The 22,796-nt window shown below is 48.4% G+C and overlaps 1 protein-coding gene across 1 annotated transcript in view; it reads right to left on the bottom strand.

Annotated features, from left to right (window-relative positions):
• Positions 1-21,980, bottom strand: part of PTDSS2 (phosphatidylserine synthase 2) — a 34,474-nt gene extending 12,494 nt beyond the window's left edge. Inside the window, 5 exon segments of the mRNA XM_010013925.1 lie at positions 447-581; positions 2,549-2,616; positions 8,137-8,219; positions 14,966-15,067; positions 21,970-21,980. Coding sequence (XP_010012227.1) covers positions 447-581; positions 2,549-2,616; positions 8,137-8,219; positions 14,966-15,067; positions 21,970-21,980 — 399 coding nt within the window.
• Between the last annotated feature and the right edge of the window lie 816 nt (positions 21,981-22,796).

Genomic DNA, 22,796 nt, shown 5'->3' with positions numbered 1-22,796 from the left:
AGCCTGGTCTAGTGGAAGGTGTCCCTGACTGTGGCACAGGGGTGGAACAAGATGGTATTTAAGGTCGCTTCCAACACCAACCACTCTGTGATTCTATGATGCAACTTTTGGACTTTGTGGCTCAAGGTGACTGAGCAGAAGGTTCTTTAAGCACTCAAATAAATCCAAACTCCTGGGGAAAAGGTTGACATCAGCAACCTGAGAAAGAAAGGCTGTTAAAGCGTTCACCCTCTCTCCTGGGCAATGCAATGAGGATACAAAGAGACACATCCCCATCTGATTGACAGGAAAGGTCAAGAGAAGAGAAATAAAGCAACTAAAGAATCAGTCATGACTTGTTGTATGATTCAGCCCCCACAGAGACTCACAACTGCCCTTTGCAGAGTTCACTTAAGCAATCTTTACCCAAAAAGTCAGACTCAGCAGCAGCTTTCTTTGTCTCTTACCCAGATGTTGTGAAATGGATCCGTTTCATTGCCAGGATCATACACAAGGCAGTTGCCACCATAGTCCCTTTCTGGCAAAGGAACACCTAAATGTGGGTCAATGTACTTCATGAACTGCCGCCCGTCCTGGACTGTCTGCAAGAGGAACACAAAGACCATGTTTCCCTCTTAGTGAGGATCCATGCACAGGAAAGTATAAAGTTCATCAAGACCAAGGTTGTGTCTTCAAACGGGTGCTGGGTTTCTTTATCAATTTGTTGCAGAACAGCCCTCAGAGCATCACACAGAAATACCCCCGACTCCAGAGCCTCCGATGCGAAATATGGAGGGGAAAAATGACCAGGGAATGAACTTAAGTTTCCTAAAGATGAAAACTCAGAGATCCATAACCCTGTTTCCCAAGCCTTCTCTATGATCCCTCCCTCCCAAAGGCTTCACTCTCGAGCTGGCACACAGCTCATCCTCTCCACTGCCCCTCTGCCTTGCCTGTCCCCAACTCCAGCTTGGAAAGGGCAAGGAAGCAGCAGCCAGTCACTCAGGAAAGGCTCTTTCATGGCTGCATCCCCTGCATCAGTGAGGCCTGTGCTGCCTTTCGTGGCAGAGAACTATAGTGCAGCTCACTGAATAAGGAGTATTTTCAAACAAGGCCGCACTACAGCAAAGGGAATGAACTGGAAGCAAACAGGGAGGAAGAAGTTACCAAACATCAGTTGTCAGCAGCGACCAAAACTTGACCTCATTCACTAGCACCTCAGGCACACATCTGCTGAGTCAGTGACTCCCAGCTGCTGGGTCAGTGTTTCACAGCAGGAGCAATGGGATGTCTGTGACTGACCAGCAACGGTAAAAGCAGAACAAGGGAGAAGGAGTTAATAGCAATAATAGTTAAATTACAGACTAAAGCCACTAAGGTGACACAGAGACAAGTTCCAGCCCTGAGCGAGCCTGTATTTGCTCTTAAGGAAGTTTAGTCACAGACTCAGCATAATTTTAACCTATTTAAACCTGTGCAAAGTAATAATGTATTTTTAGTAGAGGTGAGTGTCCTGAACCACTGGACGGCTGGAGACACAACACACTGCCCAGGGAAGCAAAGCAGCTCCAGGCTCTGCCACCAGAACTCACAGCTACACAGAGACACCCCATAAAAATGGGGTGTAAGAACGTATTCAGGGTGACTACAGCTTGTCTGGAGCATCATTTACACGGTGCCTGGAAACAACAGGGTGACACGAAGCACTGACAACACAAGGACTACAAGAAACCTGGAGAGGAGCTTTAGACAAGGGCCTGTAGGGACAGGACAAGGGGAATGGCTTGAACCTGCCAGAGGGAACACCGAGATGAGCTCTGAGGCAGAAGCTCTTCCCTGTGAGGGTGCTGAGGCGCTGGCACAGGGTGCCCAGAGAAGCTGTGGCTGCCCCATCCCTGGCAGTGTTCAAGGCCAGCTTGGACACAGGGGCTTGGAGCAACCTGCTCTAGTGGAAGGTGTCCCTGCCCGGGGCAGGGGTTGGAGCTGGAGGAGCTTTAAGGTCCCTTCAACCCAAATCAGTCTGGGATTCTGTGAGTCTCCTTCAAAGTCTCCAGCTCCTTCTTTACACTCGAACTCAGTTTGCAGTGGGGTGCACACACACAGGAACACAACAGCTTTGTTACCAGCACCAGGTTCACTGCTCTTGCCTATCTGACAATACTTCCCTTCAACTGTTGCATTTCTGAGAAGCCACAGAAGTGGAAAAGATTCTCACTTACCAAAGGACAAGAATATGGTACAAAACACTTTGGAAGCACCAGCAGCATGTCTGTCTAGGGAAAACACCACCCTCAGTTTGCTGCCATTACACAAATGGTGGATGAAATGTTAGTTTATCGCAAAAAAACCCCACCATTCAAAGCACCCAATGCAGGGGGAGCCTAACTGGGGCTAGACAAGGTGAAATACATTCAGATTATCATTTTCCCTCTATCTGGAAGTGTCTTTCAATAGCACCATGATTCAGTTTCACAGAAATGAAGAGCATCTGCTGTAGTCAGCAAGAATCCTGAAGGATTTTATATCCACATTGAACTGGTGTTTAGTAGTAGAGGTCTGGGTCACTTACCTGGAAGAGTATAAAGATGAGGAAGAGCTCATAGACAACGCTGACACACAGCCAAAACCTCCAGTAAGCTACAGAGAGAGACAAATGGGATGTCAGCAAACAGCAGTTATTCAGTTACTGCAACACAAGTCAATGTGAAGAGGGATGCTCCCAGCAAGCAATTCCAGAGGCCAGCATTCCAGTGACACCCTTCCTGAGGAGTACAACCAGAAAAGGCTCTTTAACTGCCTGGCTACCTACATTTGCCAGAGCAGCTTGGGCAGTGACCTGGATCTGGGAGAATGGATCAGGATCCATAAGAACGCTTCAACCCAATGAACCAAATCCCTAGGAATTAGAAGGAACCATTCGTGCCATCTGCAGTGCTTTCCAGCAGGCCCTGGAGGGGACCTAGATCCTTCTGGAACTAACGTAGTTTCTCACATAATTGGATATGTCCAACCCAGGTCTTCCCAGCCCTTTCACAGCCAACATCTGCCCAAGTGCCGCTAGAACGGACGGGATCAAGCCCAGCAGGAGGAATTGCTGCTTTTGCAAGCCCACATTTTCCCCTGAAGACAAGGTGGTTGTTTCCTCAAGGGACAGAAAACACTGCAAAATACCAAATATCATCACTTTTACTGGGAATTAAATTTAAAAAAGTACCCAAAGATGTACCAGTTGCCAGAGGCAAGACCTGTGAGATCATTTGAAACTCTTCATACTAAAACACCAGGTAACACGCAGCTGCTTCAGAGCCTGCAGCCCTTTTTCACCCTCCCAAGATGCACAATCACAGATCTTCTCACACTGAAGCAGCACCTCAAGCTAAAGGGTACACAAGTTACAGTATTTGTACACTTCCAGCTCCACCACTGTCACCTCAGCTCCTCTGAGAGGCACCCTCCTCAGCAGCACTCTTCTGACTGTCCCGATTCCAGCTCCGTGGTCCCAAATCATCCCACTGCTCCCACAGACTGGTCTGGTCTCCATTCCATAAGGTGATTTCTAGACTCAGAGATCTCATCCAGCATTTTGTTAACTCCAATCCAAGAGCCTCTGCACTGGTGGAGCCGCACCCTGAATCCTGTGTCAGTTCTGGGCCCCTCACTGCAAGACAGACATTGAGGTGCTGGAGGGGGCCAGAGAAGGGCACCGGAGCTGGAGCAGGGCCTGGAGCACAAGTGTGATGGGGAAGGGCTGAGGGACCTGGGGGTTTAGTGTGGAGAAGAGAAGGCTCAGGGGGGACCTGATCGCTCTCTGCAACTGCCTGACAGGAGGATGGAGCCAGGAGGGGGCTGGTCTCTGCTCCCAAGGAACAAGGGATGGGACAAGAGGAAATGGCCTCAAGCTGCCCCAGGGCAGGTTTAGCTGGAGCTGAGGAACAATTCCTTGCCCAGAGGGTGCTCAGGCATTGGAACAGGCTGCCCAGGGCAGGGCTGGAGGCATCGTCCCTGCAAGTGTTCACAGCCCGTGGAGCCGAGGCCTCAGTGCCAGGGGTTAGTGGTGGCCTTGGCACTGCTGGGAAGGGTTGGAATTGATGAGCTTAAAGGGATTTTCCAACCTGGTTGATTCCATAGTTCCAAGAGGAAGCTGCTCAACACAGAGCCAGCCCATGCACAGGCAGAGCCCTCCAGCCTTTGTAACTAACCACAACTGAAAGCTCACACAGGTAACTCAGCAAAACCTGCCTCATTCCAAGCGGGTATTTAAATTCCTCAGTAACATCCCATAGTAATCACTCTGGAATGTCTTTAATAGACTTTCTTTCAGGTGTTTCCTGTTTATGCTTATAAACCAGAGCCATCCTTCCATGGTTCCATCGTGGTGACAGCAGGGTTGGATGGGGGCAAAGAGGGATCAAAAGCCGGTGGCTGATAGGGCTGAGTGGAAACAGAAGCTGCTCCACCTGTATGAACAGTTCAAAACCCGAGAACCTTCAGGCCTGATTTGGGCGTTTATCCCTCTTAACTCCCAGGGAACTTGGGTATGTTCATTTAAAAGCATCAACATCACATCAATAACGCAAGAACATAAAACTCCAGGCTTGCAAACATTGTCCATCAGCTCAGAACCCAAGATCAACTGGCCACAAAGCTGCAGAGCTTCCTAGAGGCTTGTTTGTCCCTGAAACAAGAATAAATGTCCTCTTTGCCCATCTCAGCCTCAGGTAGGGGGAAAACCCACCTAACAAACAACCCCAATGCAATTTAAAGAGAAGCCTCTCACAGCCTGGCTTCTGACACCACCTTCAAAATAGTCTGAAACGTGTGAAGGTGGCACCTTATTTCAGCCAAGCTGCTGGATTTGTTTCATCCAAATGATCTATTTCACACTGCCAGGGAAAAGCAGAATTAAAAGAGGCAGACGGGGCTGCAGAGCAGGTTCAGAGCTCTGGACATCTGCAACTTCGAGAATTTTTATTGGAAGTCTACAAACACAACTGCCATTTCTTGTTGTGCACCACAATGAAGCGTCTCCTTAGGGCTCAGTCAGTAAAAACCCAAACTTCTAAACACGTTGTGAGGTGGTTTGTGGTCGATAAGGTGCCTGCTATTCTCTCCTACAACGACTGTGCACCTTGAAGATGAAGAACTGAGTTCAAGCCAGAAGAATTAGCCTGTCATTAACACACTTCTCCCACAAATTGAACTTTGCTTCCTTCCTTCCTTCACTTTTACACTTATAAATGATGAGTGTTTGCTGACCTGCAAAGCCTTGTATGACAGGTTCTACACTCCTCACAGCCAGAAACATGATAGTACTTCTGACAGTGATGCACATCAGTTCACAGAGCAGGAAAATCTAATCCCCTACCTGAGCTTTCCTCCTGCATGCAGAGGGCTCTGGCGCAGCAGATCTGCAGCTGCCTCAGCATAAAGAGAAGATCTAGTGATAATTTCTTGTGCTTCCCCTGTCTGCCACAGGCACCCGGGAGGGTTGGAGGCTGCTCTGGATCTGTACACGTACACCAGAGCAAGATGTTTTCAAAGCTGTACAAACATCGTGTCCTCTCTCTTCCTGGACTGGCCTCAGCTTTCGTTGCAGGGTTATTTTTGGCATACCTCTAATATCGGTTTCCCTTAAGTGAACCCATCACCACAAACCTCCTCAATTAGAACCATCTTCCCAGTTACTGCTCCGATGCTGCCTCAAATCAGGTTTTCTAACGGCGATTCCCCTTGGTGTATAAGATGTACACAACACAATGAGCGAGAATGTAACACGATGTATTAAATCAAAATAACTGCTGGCAAAGGGTGGGAATATTGGAAGCTATTTCTGGCATTAATTGTCATGGAAAATTTATTCCTAATTACCACGTGGTAATTGTAAGTTAACAAGAAGACATCATTGAACTCCTACACCACCAGCCAATGGGCATGTTCAAGGCCCTGTAAGAGGATGTGACAATAAGAATGAAGGTATCTTTTGTTTGCAAACACTGAAGAGGCAGCACGCTGATGCTGACTGTACCCATGATGAATTTTAGCACAAAATGCATTACACTCCCCAAATTTGGGTGTTTGCTCACCAATAGATGGACCCTCAAGCAGAGCTTAAGACTTGTCCCCTAGGTCAGCAAGAAGAAACTCAGATGATCTCAAAGGACTGGAGTAATAGAGAGCAATAATACAGTTTCATGCTTAGGAGCCAGGTTAGCTTATCAGCTGGGACAGAAGGGTTTGGATTACCTGCAGGCAGTCAGCTGTCAGTGACAGGCATGAAGAAACCACACACAGTATAAAGACAGCCACCAAGGTACTGCAGAGAGATGCTGGGAAGCTTTCACACCATCACAAAACATCAGTGCTCTCACATCTGCAATATCCTGCCCAGTTCTGAACAGCCATTTAAAGAAGAAAACTCAAAACACGAAGAGAAGGACCAAAGTGATATGGGGAAAGCAGGCTTATATTGAAGGGGGGGACTAAAAAGCAGAACTTCAGCAAACTTTGTTTCCTCAATAAACCAGTGGTGTTGGCATAGGTGAGCCATGTCTAAATCGATAAGGTGGAGAAGTGTCGAGGAACAGGAGCTGTTCAAACAGAACAACATTAAGCACAAAATCCTGCCAAAATATAAACCAGTCCTGAGCTGATCATAATGATACACATATACTGAATAACAGGGCTGAAAACCACCTGACAGCTGCATTACATCAAACCTAGATCCAGCCTGAGGAGTTCATGCAAGAGCCAACATGGCTGTATGTGACCACTGCGACCTGCCTGACCCCGAGGCTCCCTTCTGCCCTATAAATGGAAGCAGCACGCACCGGCGGCCTGCGCTGCAGTTCCTTTGGGATGAGATCTTCCTCCTGGAACAGCACCATGCCACTCAACTGCCTGGTGGGAGCTTCCCAATGCACCCTGTGTAACTGGAGAGCTGAGGCTGGGTCTCAGGGGCTGCAGAGCCTGGCTGCTGCTGCGTGGATGAGGGGAGAGGCATGACAAGGACGGGTGTTCTCCCTCCACACACTCAGTGTTGGAGGTGATTGAGTAAGTGACTGAATTGAATGGAGGATCTGATTCTGCTGAAATAGACTCCACTGCAGGCCAGTACCTGCTGTTTCTGAGACAGAAGCATGCAGAGGTGGCTCAGTCTAGGCTAGAAGTTTGCTGTAGACATCTCTGACCTGTGGACCTTCCCCATCCAGTTTGCACTGCTCTCTTCTAGGGAATAAAACCGACTTCCATGCCAGACACAATCACTGCATGTTCTGACACTGAGAACACCTGAATACCACCCATGTCCTTAAAGGCAGCAACTAGTCTTACAGGAGGAACCAGAATTAACTGTGACAGAAGGGAAAGACTAAAAACTGCTATTTAAAAGACCTCAGAAGTGCAAACTTGTGAATAAAACCAACGTCTGCTCTGACCGAGGCTCTTAACATGCCTGCTGCTTCTCATAAGGAATAGCATTCCTAAACTGGAAGGTTAAATATCTGGCATAGGAAGTACTTACAGTTTTATTTGACTACAGGACAGCCTAATGCTTTCAGGAATATTATATGAGTCTATATAAATGCCCTTAATTCCTGCTCAGTGATTCACAGCTAAAAATAAGCAAAAGATCAAAGATACTTTAATATGTTCATATTCACCTGATACAACCCTACATGGAAGAGGCTTTGTGCTGTGCTTTCAAATGTTTCCAGGACTTAGTTTCACTAGAAATCCTTATAATCACAATCAAGGGCCTCTGTTCCACCAGTTGTTGTGGATAATGGACATAGGCAAAGGGAGTGCAGTGCTCCAGTGACCGGATACACGGTCAGACGTGCAGTCCCAGTGCAGAAAGGAGGGATAAACAAGGGAAGTTCAGGTTCCAAGAATGTGGCAGCTCACACAAAGCTTTTCACTCCCAACAGGAAGCCAAAACAGGGAGATCCAACAGAAAATACCCAGTGCTACTGAGCCTGGAAGCACAGAGGACTCCTGTGCTGTTTGGAGGCAGGGTGGAAGCTGGGAGGTAAGTGCGTAGTAATGAACCTCTATTACTATTTAAATTACTACTTACCTTCTCTGTAAGTAACAAACATTTACGCGCACCATAAACGATGCAATTTATCAGAAATATCTGACTTAAGCAAGGTGAATTACCTGGATGAGGTCTTGAAAATGGTCCATCTTTGGCTTGTGTCACTCCAAAACACAGGAAAACCAAGATACTGGCAACAATGCCTCTGAAAGGGACAAACAGAACAAGCTGGTCACGTTGCTGCACCTTCTAATGACACTGGAAATTATACTCTTTGATGGAAAGCATGTCTGGTCTGTTTCCTAATTACTAACTGTGTCCATCATAAATAGATGCCTTTTGAAGATTACATTTCAGGTAAACAGGTATAAATTCCTGTACTTTCAAGCATGGCTTCATGACAGACTGTCTCAATCCCCAAAGTTTACCCATCCATCATCCTCCCTTTATCCCCATTAACTTCCATTCCCTCTGTTTTGCTGTCATTTACTCATATCCAGCCAGCCAGGAGAGGAGCCTGATCCAGCCAAGAACAATCCCAGCCAAAAGGAAGCAGAGGGAGCAGAGCCTTGATCCATGCAATGCAGATCACCATGAGATTCATGGATGTCAAATGCTTCCCTGTGTCTTTGGGAAGCCTTATGCCTGCTCTGTCAGAGATACACTTACAGTTTAGCAGTGGGAAAGCTCTCAAGCTTGACAGCTTCTCCCTGCACCCGGAGAGTTTCAGTGCAACTGAAAATGAACTGTTGAACTCATCACCACTCCAAAACATTTCCTTAGTCAAGCAAAGACAAGCAGGAGCAGATCAGCCCAAACCAGCACTGCTGCTGTTTCAAGAGATGGGTCTTTATAGAGAGCCTAACAGAAGGTGACAGAGACTTCAAAGAAACAAAAAGGATTATCAGACCATGAGCCCAAGTATGCTGAAGACAGAGCTTCATCTCAGCACCCTCAGGCCAGACTTGCACAGTTCTCTCCCAGCCTCAGCACAGCAAGTCCTGCTTAGGGACTGCCCCTGTCCTGTCTCCTTCCAGGAGGCACCATCTGTCTGTGAGACCAGAGTGAGATGGTGCAGGGATTGATCCAGCTGAAAGCTGAGGAAAGGCTTGGTTAGAGCTGGACAGGCTGAAAGAGCTGGGCTGGGGCAGCTAGAGAAGAGAAGGCTCCTGAAGGGGACACCTTAGAGCAGCTCCAGGGCCTAAAGGGGCTCCAGGAAACCTGGAGAGGGGCTTGGGACAAGGGATGGAGGGACAGGACAAGGGGAATGGCTTGAACCTGCCTGAGGGGAGATTGAGATGAGCTCTTAGGCAGAATGGAAGAAATTGTTGGAACTGGATGAGCTTGAAGGTCCCTTCCAACCCAAATCATCCTGTCGTTCTATGAGTCTATGAAAAAACAACTCCTGTTCCAGTGGCTTTCACAGGAAGGGATGCAGCAGCCCCTGTGTAAGATTCAGCCAGTGTGGAACTGAACCCTTAACGCAGCCAGAAGGTTCCAGGAGGAGATCCAGGCTGACCAAACCAAGCATGCAGCAGCCAAGATCCAGGAGTTGAAACCTTCAGGATCCCACCCTTCGGCATGAGGAGCAGACCTGCAGAGACCGAGGTACCAGTCAGGTGGAGAAGGTCTGGCATCTAACCTCAAAGTACCCAATATCAACTTAACCATCTCCTCAGATTTTAAGTAACTGAGATTTTAAACATCTCTCATGCACAAAATGGCTTTTCTTTTCCAGAGGCACTTTTTTTTTCCTGAAGACAAGTCCATGGTCTAGACTTGGGCATGTTCCTTTAGTCCTAATGGATGAAAGGGTGCAAAGCAATCCCAAAAACCTTTCACTATGTCTGAACTCCCAATAGATCTTCCCTGCTTTCCCACATTACCCTGCTAAGAGCTGGCTGAAGAGGTAACAAGTGAGCAATAGCTCCCACCCCACGTGGGCCTGTCTGCAGTCAGAGCTGCAGCCCCAGCTGTAAATAAAAGGGCTCCATTCCCAGGAGCCACAGAAATACCCAAGAACTTTGCTTTTGTTGAGGAACTGTTCCATCCCAGAACCACAGCCAACTGCTCGTACTGAACAGTTCAAACTTCTTTCCAAAGAGAAAACAAAAGGATTTATGAGAACTATTTTGTGACATTCACCTCTGAGTACAAAAAGTTTGTGCTTGCTGTAAGTCAAACTGGGGTTTGCTGAACAGATATATGTCAGTTCTCCTGCTTCCTTTGACACTGGGAAGCACAACAGAATTACCTACTGAATGAACAGCGAACAGACAGTCCCATCATGAGTTCCAGAGATGAAGCTGCTGGCAGTTTTCAGCTGATCTCAGGTAATGAGAATATTCTGCACCTCAAGTCTGCATTTGGAAATACCACGAGTAGAGAACAGTCTGCATTCTGTGCCACGCAACCACACTTATCCCTGGTCACAATCACTGCATGAACCAGGATGTCCAAGACCACTGTTTTAGTCCTTGCAAGGGTAATTTTCCCAAAGCTGGAGACGACCTGAATCTAAAACCACTGCAGGAACTTAGTTCTGTTCCCTTTCCTAACAGGCACTGAGGCAAAGGGAAGCTCTGCTGGCATCAGCTGGAGTAATTCACTTTCCTCTAGTAGCTGATTTTCTCTCCCCTCAGCTCCCCTACGGTGCCTCCTCACACAGCTCTTTCAAAGCCTGCGCAGCAGCTTGGCCTGCTAGCTTAGCACAGCTTGAAGCAAGAGCTCCTCTGGGGTTCGAGAGGGGTTTCTCCAAACTAGCCCTGCAGGCAGCCCGATGGCCACGGCAAATGGGTCTTCTGGAGCAGCACATCAGGAATCATGGAATGGTTTGGGTTGGAAAGGAGCTTAAGCTCCTCCAGCTCCAACCCCTGCCACGGGCAGGGACACCTTCCACTAGAGCAGGTTGCTCCAAGCCCCTGTGTCCAACCTGGCCTTGAACACTGCCAGGGATGGGGCAGCCACAGCTTCTCTGGGCACCCTGTGCCAGCGCCTCAGCACCCTCACAGGGAAGAGCTTCTGCCTTATCTCCAACCTGAACTTCCCCTGTTTCAGTTTTAACCCATCGTCCCTTGTCCTATTGCTCCAGTCCCCGATGAAGGTCCCTCTCCAGCACCCTTGTAGCCCCCTTCAGACACTGGAAGCTGCTCAGAGCTCTCCACGCAGCTTCTCTTCTCCAGGCTGAACAGCCCCAATGTTCTCAGCCTGTCTCCATATGGAAGGTGCTCCAGCCACCGAGCATCCTCGTGGCCTCCTCTGTTTAGGAAGACACTAAATGGCAAAGCGTGCTACAAAACTTAGTTTAGCACTGAACCAAACAAGAAAAGGAGAACAGCAAGAGTTGCAGTAACACACAGAAGCTGTGTGTGTGTTGGTTTACGAGTCGATTCAGAGGCACAAGACAATGGATCTATGGATGTCCATGAGCATCTGCCTGTCTGTATCACCCTTTGTTCACGGTGTTTAATGCAGCAGCTCTCACTGCTGCTCCCTCCCTGCTGCAGGACAGCAGCACAACTGGTGCCATCCCCCAGTGGCACCACAAGCTGCACATGAGGTGTAGCCTCCTTCTCACCTTGTTGTCCCTGTGGGTGTTCAGCAACAGGAGTCGGAGGTCACCAGCTCACAAATACCCCTACATCTGTTACCATGGCTGAGCAGTGACCTGCTGTTAACAAAAACTAGTGTGAAAAGGCACCTTAGAAGAGAGACTGTTTCATGGCCTGAAAGTCAATGTACAACCCCACTGCACACAGGATTTTCAAACCCAAGTGTGGTTTTTATACGGAAAACATTAACTTTTCTCCCCCCAGAACCCCTGCACAGTGTTCAAAGTATCTGGGAGACGTGGATTTGTTCCACAGGCACTGTATGCACAGGAGGTGGCTGCATCTTCACTTGGCTGCCCTCAGAGCTGGAGCTCAGTCCCGTCAGCTCCTCCTGGGTGCTGAAGGGAAGAGAAGCTGATGGTTGTCAGAGGGGCTGGAATATTCCAGGGCTGCTCTGAAGGCTGGAGGAAGTGTGAGTAAAACGTCTCACTGATCACACAGGCTTTGATGCAACATCTCTTAGGCTATGAAGTGAATTTCCAACTATCTTCAAAGGAGAGGCAACCCAACTGCATGTACCACACGACCCCACCGACATCGCTGTGCATGATCCTGGGAACTCCAACTGCATTTACAGCTGGAATGTTTCTATAACCCTACCATAAAAACCTATCCCTCCTTTCCTTGCCCTGACATGCTGCAGGAAGGGAAATGACACCAAAAGGCAGCATGTGAACAGATACACGCACAAATCTTGACTAAAGGCACCACACCCCATGATCTCACAGGTTCTTGCTCCGATTTGTTTCTTGTCCATCATTTCTGCTGATGGCTTGTTGAACAAATCCCACCTCCACCCTGCCCTCACCTCCTTCCTAAAGACACTGGATGAAGCACTTTTATAGGGGAGAAGGTGGGACCTCAGCTCACTCCCTATTGCTTGGTGAGCCCAGGAACCACAGCAACAGCAGCACAGCAATTTGTACATTTACTCCAAGTTAATGCTCTGCTCTGAGCACCTAATGCAGTTCACAGGCATTTGGACACCTCCCAGCAAGAGCTCGAAGTCAAAGAAGGTTCAAGCCTTTGTGACCATGTATTTAGAGTGTGCACTTAAGGACAGGACACTGCTCCACTGTCATTGTGCAGAGCCTGGAAATAAAAGAGCATGACAGCTACAGACACAGCTCACTGGTAATAAACCTGCTTCTGTTCATTAAGCAGGCCAGTGTCACCATGAAATAGCTGCACACAGGGACAGCCTCCCGCTGGCCAGGAGTTTAGATCAAACCACACAACAGCTCTACATTAAGACTGAGCAAGATCGCAGGGTAGGATATGGGATTTTAACTCATGGAAGCCAAAATCAACAATCTGGAGATCTGGATCTACTCATGCATGTTGTGACCATCTTACTCCTGCTTTGAAACACCTCTTTTTCTTCAAATATACACTTAAGGAGCCACATAAAATTGGGCAGATGTAAGAGAGCAACAGGCACCCAGATGCCAAAAAAGAGAATGGCTGGGACATGAGGTGAGCTGGAATCCTTCACACCTGATGGTGCTAAACTTGGTTTAGCCACTACTCCAAAGAGCTTCAAAAGAGATTCAGTGGAGACCAGAGAGGAGTTCAGTGAACACTGAGTGTAAGGAGCATGTACACAGACCCTGCCATCCCTTCTGTAAATCAGGGCCAAGGCAGAGGCAGAGCTTAGGAAAGGCCCACAGGACTCGTGTGTTCTGTCTGCACTGATCTCAGCTTGGAAAAAGCAATGATTTGGCAGTTAAGTGCTATCTCTGAATTCACATGTAGCTTGGGTGGCTGTGGCAATAGCACGAGATGTAGCCTTCAAAACCAATAACAAAATCCAGTGTTTGGAAGACCATATACAATTCTCAGGATGCTGCTTTTCAAGTAATTATGCATCTAGATATTGCAGACAGCTTTCCACAACCAGAGCTGCAGAAGGGATCAAAGAAAACACACAGAATCATAGAACAGAATCCCAGAGTGGTTTGTGTTGGAAGGGACCTTAAAGCTCCTCCAGCTCCAACCCCTGCCACGGGCAGGGACACCTTCCACTAGAGCAGGTTGCTCCAAGCCCCTGTGTCCAAGCTGGCCTTGATGCCAGGGATGGGGCAACCACAGCTTCTCTGGGCACCCTGTGCCAGCACCTCAGCACCCTCACAGGGAAGAGCTTCTGCCTTAGATCTCACCTGAACCTCATGTTTGTCAGGTTAAAATCATTCCCCCTTTTCCTATCACAACATACCCTTGCCAAAAGTCTATCAGACAGAACCTGTAGAGGGACACTCGCTTCTCACTGCCTGGTATGATGCTGTTAAATGCATTTTAACAACTGGGTACATTATTCCCTCCACTGAATATGCAGAAAGCAACTTCTATTTCATGAAAGAGAGGTTAACCTGCTGCTTAATCTTCTCTGGTTTTGTTTTTATCAAAGCAGTAAAGGCTCTAATCCCAATAATAAGATATTCCACTGAGTCACCTCAGACCTGTATTACTCCACACCGACGTGTCATCACTTCTCTTCCAACTTTCCCCTTCTTTACTTGAGCTGCCACTGCAGCTAATATCACAGCTCCATCCAGTCACTGGGAATAAGATGGCATTTGTGCCCACACCAAAGCCTTGCAGAAGCTTTCCCAGCTCCAGGCAGGGCACACACTGTGTTCAACTTGCTCCATTTCACCCCCACAGGTAAAAATACAAACCCTCAGCTCCGCATACAAGTGTGAGTTACATTTGCCACATCTATTGTGTAAGTGGCAGAACAACAACCAAGGTTATCTCAGGAAATAGCCCAATTCCTGCATCTCCATGACAATGAACACTGGATCCTGACTCACTTCAGAAAACGTAAAAAATAGGAAGAAACCCTTTAATAGCAAGGGGAAAATAGAGTGTTACAGTCAAGAAACCAGACTAGTAGAAAACAGAGTGATTTCCATGCTGACAGCAGTCTGTAAGCATGCCCTTCATCTTTGAGACACACTTAGCTTTTTAGAAGACAACTTTTATTCCTACTTTTGGTTCCCTGCTGTATTTCTTTAAAAAGAGGAGAAATTCAACCACATTATGGTAGGACACCTTCCACTAGACCAGGATGCTCCAAGCCCCATGCAACCTGGTCACTCACTGCTATAGGAGTGAGTGACACTGACCTGATTAGAAATGAAACTCAGAGAGCAGCAGCAGAGGAGCTTACAGACTTACACTTGGGTTGTCATTGTCTAAGGTTCAGTCCTTAAAACAACTTACTGCAAAGGTCACCCAAGATGGCTCATGCCCAGGGTAACAGCGTGTACAGTGAGCTGTTCATGGAGCTGCCCTCTTGTAGAACACACCTTACAGAAAGCCCTTCTCAAGCATTTACCTCTTTGTGTTGTAGGCTGTATCTTGCGGTGTTTCTTCAAGCAGGGTCACGTAGCCCAGCGCACACGTGAGGATGAACAGGACTGTTAAGGTATGAGCTCTCCTACAATGCAGAGGAGAGAAAATTGGCATCAGAAAGCAGAAGAACTTCCATCTGTCAGTGAAGCCTCAGTAAGTCCAGCACACACACAGTGCTCCACAGCACTAAAGCAGGTTTATGTATCGCACAGCACAGAAAGCAGGGTTTACAATGGCACTAAATTTAGTCACTAGCCCATTGTACACTCTCACAAAGGGGAGCCAGCCACAAGGACCCTGCCACAAGGACAGGTCTGGCTCATGTTCCCCCCAAGCCTGGAGTTCAGGAGGACTTGGGCAGACCCTCGCCAAGTGACCAACAGCAACCTGGAAAACCCAGCACCAACTGTGCTAACGGAGATCCAAACCCACCAGGTCTCAACCCTGCTTTGCCAGGTATGGACTTGGCAGTGTTGCTGCACTGCTCCTTCCAGGCCTGGCAATAAAAACTGCAGCAGACTCTTAAAACTGAACAGAGGGGAACTCGCTCCAGCCATGGGAATTGCTGGAGAGAGAAACAAGAGAAATTAGCCATTAAAAACCACTTCTCTGAATGAGACCAGTTGCAATTGTAAGAATTGTGACGCTGCCTCTGGATGCCTTATTTCCTACAGTTCTGACAGTTTCATTCCAGCTTGGATCTGAAGGGCAGGTACAGACTGCTGGCTAGAGGTGGGTGCCCACAGAACCAGAAGTTGGTACCTGCAGAACCAGAAGCAGGTGCCCTCAGAACCATATACAGCCATCTCTACACGATGGGTTTGCTGCTGGACCAACTGTTATCAGCAAAGCTCCTCAGCAAAGCTTGGTGGTTGCTCTTCCAGGCTGTTAAAACATGCAGCCTGGATGGTGTAACATACTGGTAACAGGCAGATTGCTGCTGTGTGTGTAGTCACAAGCTCTCACTCCCCCAGCCAAGGGAGGCTCACACTGATTTGGGTAAAGCCCTTTGGTGTGAAAGAAAGAGAGACAAGTACACACAGCCAGGCCAGGAGTGAAGAGGGGAAGTTGCTGCAGCCAGCTGATACTACACGCATACACCTACTGATTACAACACACAATGTTCCTACACTGCTCTGCCTGCATTGCCTTTAATTTCAAGTTGCACATTCCTTCCCTAATGAGAAGCCATTTATTGTTTTGAGTGGAAAACTTCTCTGACCTCAGCTTGGAAGCATGGGAAGTCTTAAATGGCCATTTGAGATCAAATCATACAGACACAAGTCTGTTTTAGAGGTCTACACAACTTCTCTTAATAGAGATGACTAAACACAGGTCTAAAGCATCAAGCTTTGAGAACAGAAAAACTGTGAATGAAAACAACTATGTGATGGATATTTGTACATACTGGCTCTGTTACATTTTCTTTTTATATTCTATTGGAACAAAAACTAGTATTTCTTTTTATCCCAAAAGACGAAAGTTTGTACAAGTCATACACTGCTTGATAAGGCAGAGATCACCAAGGATTGCCAAGCAGCCCACTGACCTACCTTCAAACACCAACCCCAGTAACCTACCTAGAACTGCTCTGAAAGTGAAGGTAAGCATTACTGTGAACTACATTTTCATCCTAATCCCAAGCAGAGCCACTATTCACAGCATTCTTTTAATCCCAGTGGAGGACACATGCAATACCTCATAAGCAGATGCAATCCTCTTCTGCCACTGCTGAAAAGGTGTTGGGCGTTTAACACTCTCCTCCCTGGCAGTCCCGAGGACACACACTAACCAGCTCCAGAGGGAAAACAAAAGGACCCAGGAGCACCCAAGATGAGCAAGGAATCAATGTGTCAAAGCCTCCAAATCCCAAGGGGCAAAGGCTTCACCGGACAAGCTTCCTGCTCGATGGCTGCATCCTGCCCTGGCCGAGCCGCCCCGGATGCCGAAGCGCAGGTGATTCACACATCACATACTTCACATTCACCAACAGCCACGTGATGAGGAGCCTATTTTGAAACCTGCAGGAGGTGAACACCTAAACACCAGCCTCTCAAAGGAGGCACCACACCAGGGGCTGAATGGGATGCTCGGATTCACCTACATCAGACCATGCTCTTGCTCGCTGTGTTTATGCATGTATATAATTAATACTAAGCCAACCTGTATTTTGATCAGAGAAAAGGCCTATGCTAAATGCAAGGCTCTGCACTGTACTTTATGTGGTTTATTGTTTACTTTCTTGAAACTAACATCTAAATAATATCTTAATATCTAAAATGAACCTAGAAACGCTGTCTTCCACCTGACCATTTCACCTCCTGAACACCCAGATGAAGTCAATGACATTTTCAATGCATTCAGCATCGTGTAAATTGCCAAAAATTCAGCTGTGAGCATGTCCTCATTTAGACAAATGCACCTAGAAACCCACTTAGCAGAACAACGATGGTCTGCTTCCATTCACCCCTGGGGGGAGTTGGTAGCAAAGGGCATGGTCAGTGTTGGAACACGTCATGGGTGCTGCTTTCCTTAATTATTGGTGCTGCAACCATCAGCTTGGAACTCAGGTGGTTCCTCTGTTTAATGGGGAACAAGAGGCTCTGCATCTTCTCATGTTCCTTTTAGCTCAGTTCTCACTTCCAACTGAAGCCAGATTCTCTTGGCAGCAAATGTTCAAGATGGTTAGTCTTAGAATCACAGTGATCTGTGTTGGAAGGGACCTCACCAAGATCCCATCTCAATCTCCCCTCTGGCAGGTTCAAGCCATTCCCCTTGTCCTGTCCCTACATCCCTTGTCCAAAGCCCCTCTCCAGGTTTCCTGGAGCCCCTTTAGGCCCTGGAGCTGCTCTAAGGTGTCCCCTTCAGGAGCCTTCTCTTCTCCAGCTGCCCCAGCCCAGCTCTCTCAGCCTGGCTCCAGAGCAGAGCTGCTCCAGCCCTCGCAGCAGCTCCGGGGCCTCCTCTGGCCTCGCTCCAGCAGCTCCACATCCCTCTTGTGTTATCATGCAAACGTATTTTCAGTCTAGCATGAAATCCAGAAGGCACCAGAAAGCCCTTCTAGACTGGTCTGCTTTCTGGGAAGAGCAAGTTGGCAGCTCGAACCAGGAAACTACAAGTAGTGACAAAGTGATGAGAGCTGCCAGAGGTAGCAGAGCATCACGCAACCTACCTGTCAGAGGAACAAAGGGAAAAGGTGTGGAGGAAAAGGCAAGTAAACATAGATACACATTTATCTTCCACAGCTGGGAGTTAAAACAAAGCAGAAATCCACATCACTTGGAACAAGGCAAGAAGTGAAGCAGTTACAGCAGCCAGGGAAGTGAAGAGAGACATGAAGCCGGGATGAATTAACTTGCATAAAGGATTATTTTTGCCTCCACATACACTTACAATAATCCAGCAGAGAAGAGCACACACTAAGCACACCCCAGCCAGGCCAGCACTGCAGGAATTAGTGGAAAGGCTTATGTTCTCCCAGCCAGGAGCCTGAAAAGAGCCTGGCGAAGCAGAGCAGGGATCTTCCTCCTGGAACTGGCTGGAGCTTGGACAATACACCAGAAGCAGGAGTGTGCAGACTCCAGCCAGCTCTGGGAGGGCTTCTGTCCAAAACCTGAGAGAACAGTGCCTGAAAGCACAGGCATATGAAAATATCCAAGGCCAGGAAGGTCAAAGGAAATTCACAACAAATCCCAAATTACTAAAGAGCTGGAACACGAAGTAGCTTCTCTGCACCAGCATTTCTCTGTCCTTCTACACCTTCCCTCTGGCTCTCTCCCCATTTAAACACTGGGGCATTTCACTGTCACCAACACCAGCCCTTCCTGCGCCTGGGACACAGCATCCCATAGGAAGTGATTTCCCCAGGGTGAAACTAATTCTGCACACTGCTGCCATGCCGAGCCTCTGAGTTCACCAGATACTGAAAACTCACTTCTGTTGCTGGTGGTAGCAGGGGCTGCCTTCTCTTGTTCTCCTTAAAACTACAGAGAATTAATGATAGAATCACCCAGGTTGGAAAAGGCCTTCAAGACCACCAAGTCCAACCATTCCCAGCAGTGCCAAGGCCACCACTAACCCCTGGCACTGAGGCCTCGGCTCCACGGGCTGTGAACACTTGCAGGGACGGTGACTCCAGCCCTGCCCTGGGCAGCCTGTTCCAATGCCTGAGCACCCTCTGGGCAAGGAATTGATCCTCAGCTCCATCTAACCCTCCCTTGGCAGACACCCTCCTCACGCCATTCTCAGGAGACACCTCCCCTCCTTGTGACAGGAGGTAAACCACTGAGTGCTAACACAGCGAGCAGCGTGCCTGGGCTGGGTTGCACCCCTGCAGGGCCCTGCCAGGGCATTTCCCCTGACACAATGTGCCTCTGCTCCACTGCAGCAACGTGCTGGCAGCTCTCCCCACGTGGGGAGGCAGAGGAGTGAGGCAGCAAACACAGAGCCTCCCCATGGCCTCAAAGCAGTGAGCTTCTGTAGCGTGGAAAGACATGGGAAGTGTCCCACAAGCACGAGGAAGTGCTGCAGCCACCCTCAACCTCTGCCAGCTTGGAGATCTCCTCTCTCTCTGAATGAGGTGACCTTAAGGTCCTTTCCAACCCTCACCATTCTATGATTACCAAGGCTGTATTTCCAAACCCAGCTGGCCTACATACATGTACCCTCATTCCCAATGGAGTGTGCCTGTGCTGGCCATCGGGAAGGGTTTCTCACAACCCCCAATAAACTGAAGCACCCAGGCAGAGGCCCTTTCCTTTGCTGCACTTTCCATGCTTTCTGCATCAACCAGGCTGAAGGAATTCCTACAAAGCTCTTCCAGCCCATAGAGAGTCTCCTACCCACCATTTCCCTGGGTTTTTCCTTATCTTCCTTTTTTCCTTAAACTCCACAGGTCTCTCTGCCACACTAGAACCTCAGTAACTAACACCATAGCCACATGATGGCAATAGAGAGAGGGACAGAAACACACCAATAACCAGCAGAGGACATTAAATGTAGTTAAATTCAAATTAAAGTAAGTTCAGTAAAAGCAGCTAACCCAGAGTCACAATGTAATGTGGTGATAAAGATCTATCTGGCAGCTCCCAACACCCCCAAATCAAGACTGGGTGCCTTGCTGGAAGACAGGCTTTGGTTAAATACAGGCTGTGAAACACATCCAGCAATCAGGGGTAACACAGGTATTTAGGAGAAAAGCACTCACAATGTCTAACTGGGTGATCCTGAAGTGGTAATCCAAGAGTGGGCTGGCATGAAACACCCCACCCCACCTCCTGCTGCCTTTCACTGGCTGCCAGGAGGGGAGGAACATTTGCTCTTCTCTGCAGAAGGGTTGCAGCACACCTCTACATCGGTCATTTATTGCACTGCTCAGGGCAGACAAAGCAATTCACTATTTCACTGAGCTTTTCTGCACACAAAGACATCCGTCTCCTCTCTGAGTGTCTTTAGGCATCTGCCACAGTCCCTGCTCACAGTAACAAACCCAGCTTTGACTGGACTCACTTGCACAGAGCACAGTCCCATCACAGAGACCTGTAACACATCAGCACTTGCTCTTGTGCCGGTTACAGACACAAAGCCACGGGGATGCTGTAGAAAGCTCTACGTGGGGGCATTTAACAACCCAAACCAACCAATCCAGGGGTTTTTCCATGCTAGCTCAGGAAAAACATCAGATCCACTGTGCTCCACACTGGACAAAAACTGAGAGTCAACATCTCGGCCACAAAGAGTCCCTTTGTTTGTGCTCAGAAGCTAATTCTGGAAGCAGACAGGCAAGAAACAATCAAAGGTACTGGAAACAACAGGGAACTGCCCAGAGCAGGGCTTGCCAGGCAGGCCTGGGATTCCCAGCTCCCGACAGCTGGGACAGATGCTTAGAAACGAGTTCAGGGATAAAGACACAGAAATCACCAACCTGCTCCATCAAACTTCTTCCTGGTGCCTTTCCCAGTGACACAAGAGCTGTCAGAATACGCTGGCTGAGCAGTCCCACCACACAGCTCAAACATAGGATTGCACAGCTCCAAGTGGCTAAGACTGAACATGAATTCTACAGCATGCAACTTGTTGTTCCAAGTTTAGGTATTGTACATAGAGATATTATATAGCATGTAACTTGTTATTCCAAGAACAGATATATACATATTACACAGCATGTCCCTTGTCATTCCAAGTTTTAGCAGGATTTACATGGAGCAGGCAGCTGAAGCACCACTCTACCCAAGAACTACACTTACAGCAGTAGAATCACCTTTGCAAACTGACCACTTCTGGAAGGATTTCTGACAGTGTCTACACATCCCAGACTCTTGAACTTGCCGAACTGAGCCACGTGGGAAACCTCATCCCAGCTTCTGAACTTCAGAGGGAAAAGGTATTTTCTGCACTTCAGAGACAGAGAGCACCTACTCCCTTACATTTCCATTTTCCATGAGCACCTCTGAACAAACAGCACAAGACGAGTCCCAAGGGTCACAGGAATAAATCCTTCCTCTGTGTAATCTTCCTTCTCAGCCACTGTAAGAACTGAGGCACTACTAAGGATTCAGTAACACACTCAGGGCTGTCAGGCACAGGCCAAAAGGAACAGGAGGAGAAGCCTGGAAACTCTGACAAGCTTTAAACTGCTGCTGCCAGCACGAGTGACACGCACTGCTGGGGGAAATGAAGCAAACAGATAAGCTAAGGGACAATTTGGTAACACCCGTGTCCTCACTGCCCTCGGGAAGGGACGAGCAGGCAAAAGGGAAGCTCCTTGGAGCACTCAGACTCGCAGAACAATTCATGTGGGCAAATGAACCTCTGCCACAGCCTCTGAGGACAACCCTGCATGGGTGGCAGACTGCCCCACAGCCCCACAACAGCAGGAGGGTGCAACGAGGGGTGATAACACAGTAAACCCAGCATTAGGTGTTTTTAAGGCACCACAAGACACCAGGCAAGAGCCACCTCGGCCAGACAGGAAGAAAAGGACTGTTTTACCCATTTTCCATTTATAAGGAGGCTCCACTCCGCAGGCTCAGCAGGATCCAGGTATTCAGCACCCTACATGTGCCAACACTAAAGGGTGCTCCAACACTAAAGACAGCTCCTCTTCCCTCAAGACAAGGATGTCCTCGGCTGCACCTCTGTACGTCAGGCTTGTGCAGAGCCCCCCACTACGACCCAGCAGCATCCGAGTGATTCTCTGCAGTGTGTACTAGCAGAAATATCACCCAGAATCAGCAGCTTCATCGAGATCAACACCCTCTGCTCCACTTGTGCCCAGATTGGCAGGGCAAGCGCCCTCCCCCTGCTGCTCCTTAATGTCAAACTGGAGCCAAATCACATCGCCCTCAGCTCATGTTCCAACAAGGCACCTCAGTGACAGCTTGGCTTCCTTCGGCAAGGAGGACATGAGGTTAACAGGCACAGAAAAGCTCTGCACACACACACATGTGCTGAAGGTGATTTCTGGAACAACCCCTGCAAAGATGGGATTGAGAAGTGCTGTTCCAGGTACAAGCACATCCCTTCCTGCAAGGCCCGAGTGTAACAGTGGGTTTGCCCCACTGGCCTGACAGACAGGCATGGTTTCTGCACTGAGCTTCTGCCCCGAGCATGCCACAAGACCACACAGAACCCCAGACGAGCAGGGCTTTAGCGTGAGCACCTGAGCTTTCTACAGGGTTACAGGAAAGAAAATGGATAGAAAAGGCTTCTTCCAAGGCTGCAGGAAGGGGAAGAAGTAGGTGGACCCATATCACAGAATTAACCAGGTTGGAAAACACCTTCAAGACCACCAAGTCCAACCATTCCCTACCACTGAC

Source organism: Nestor notabilis, unplaced genomic scaffold (assembly GCF_000696875.1).
Source record: "Nestor notabilis isolate BGI_N333 unplaced genomic scaffold, ASM69687v1 scaffold16924, whole genome shotgun sequence".
NCBI classification, from domain to species: Eukaryota; Metazoa; Chordata; class Aves; order Psittaciformes; family Psittacidae; genus Nestor; species Nestor notabilis.
The sequence above is the reverse complement of the archived record's forward strand: the minus strand, read 5'-3'. Positions and strand labels throughout refer to the sequence as shown.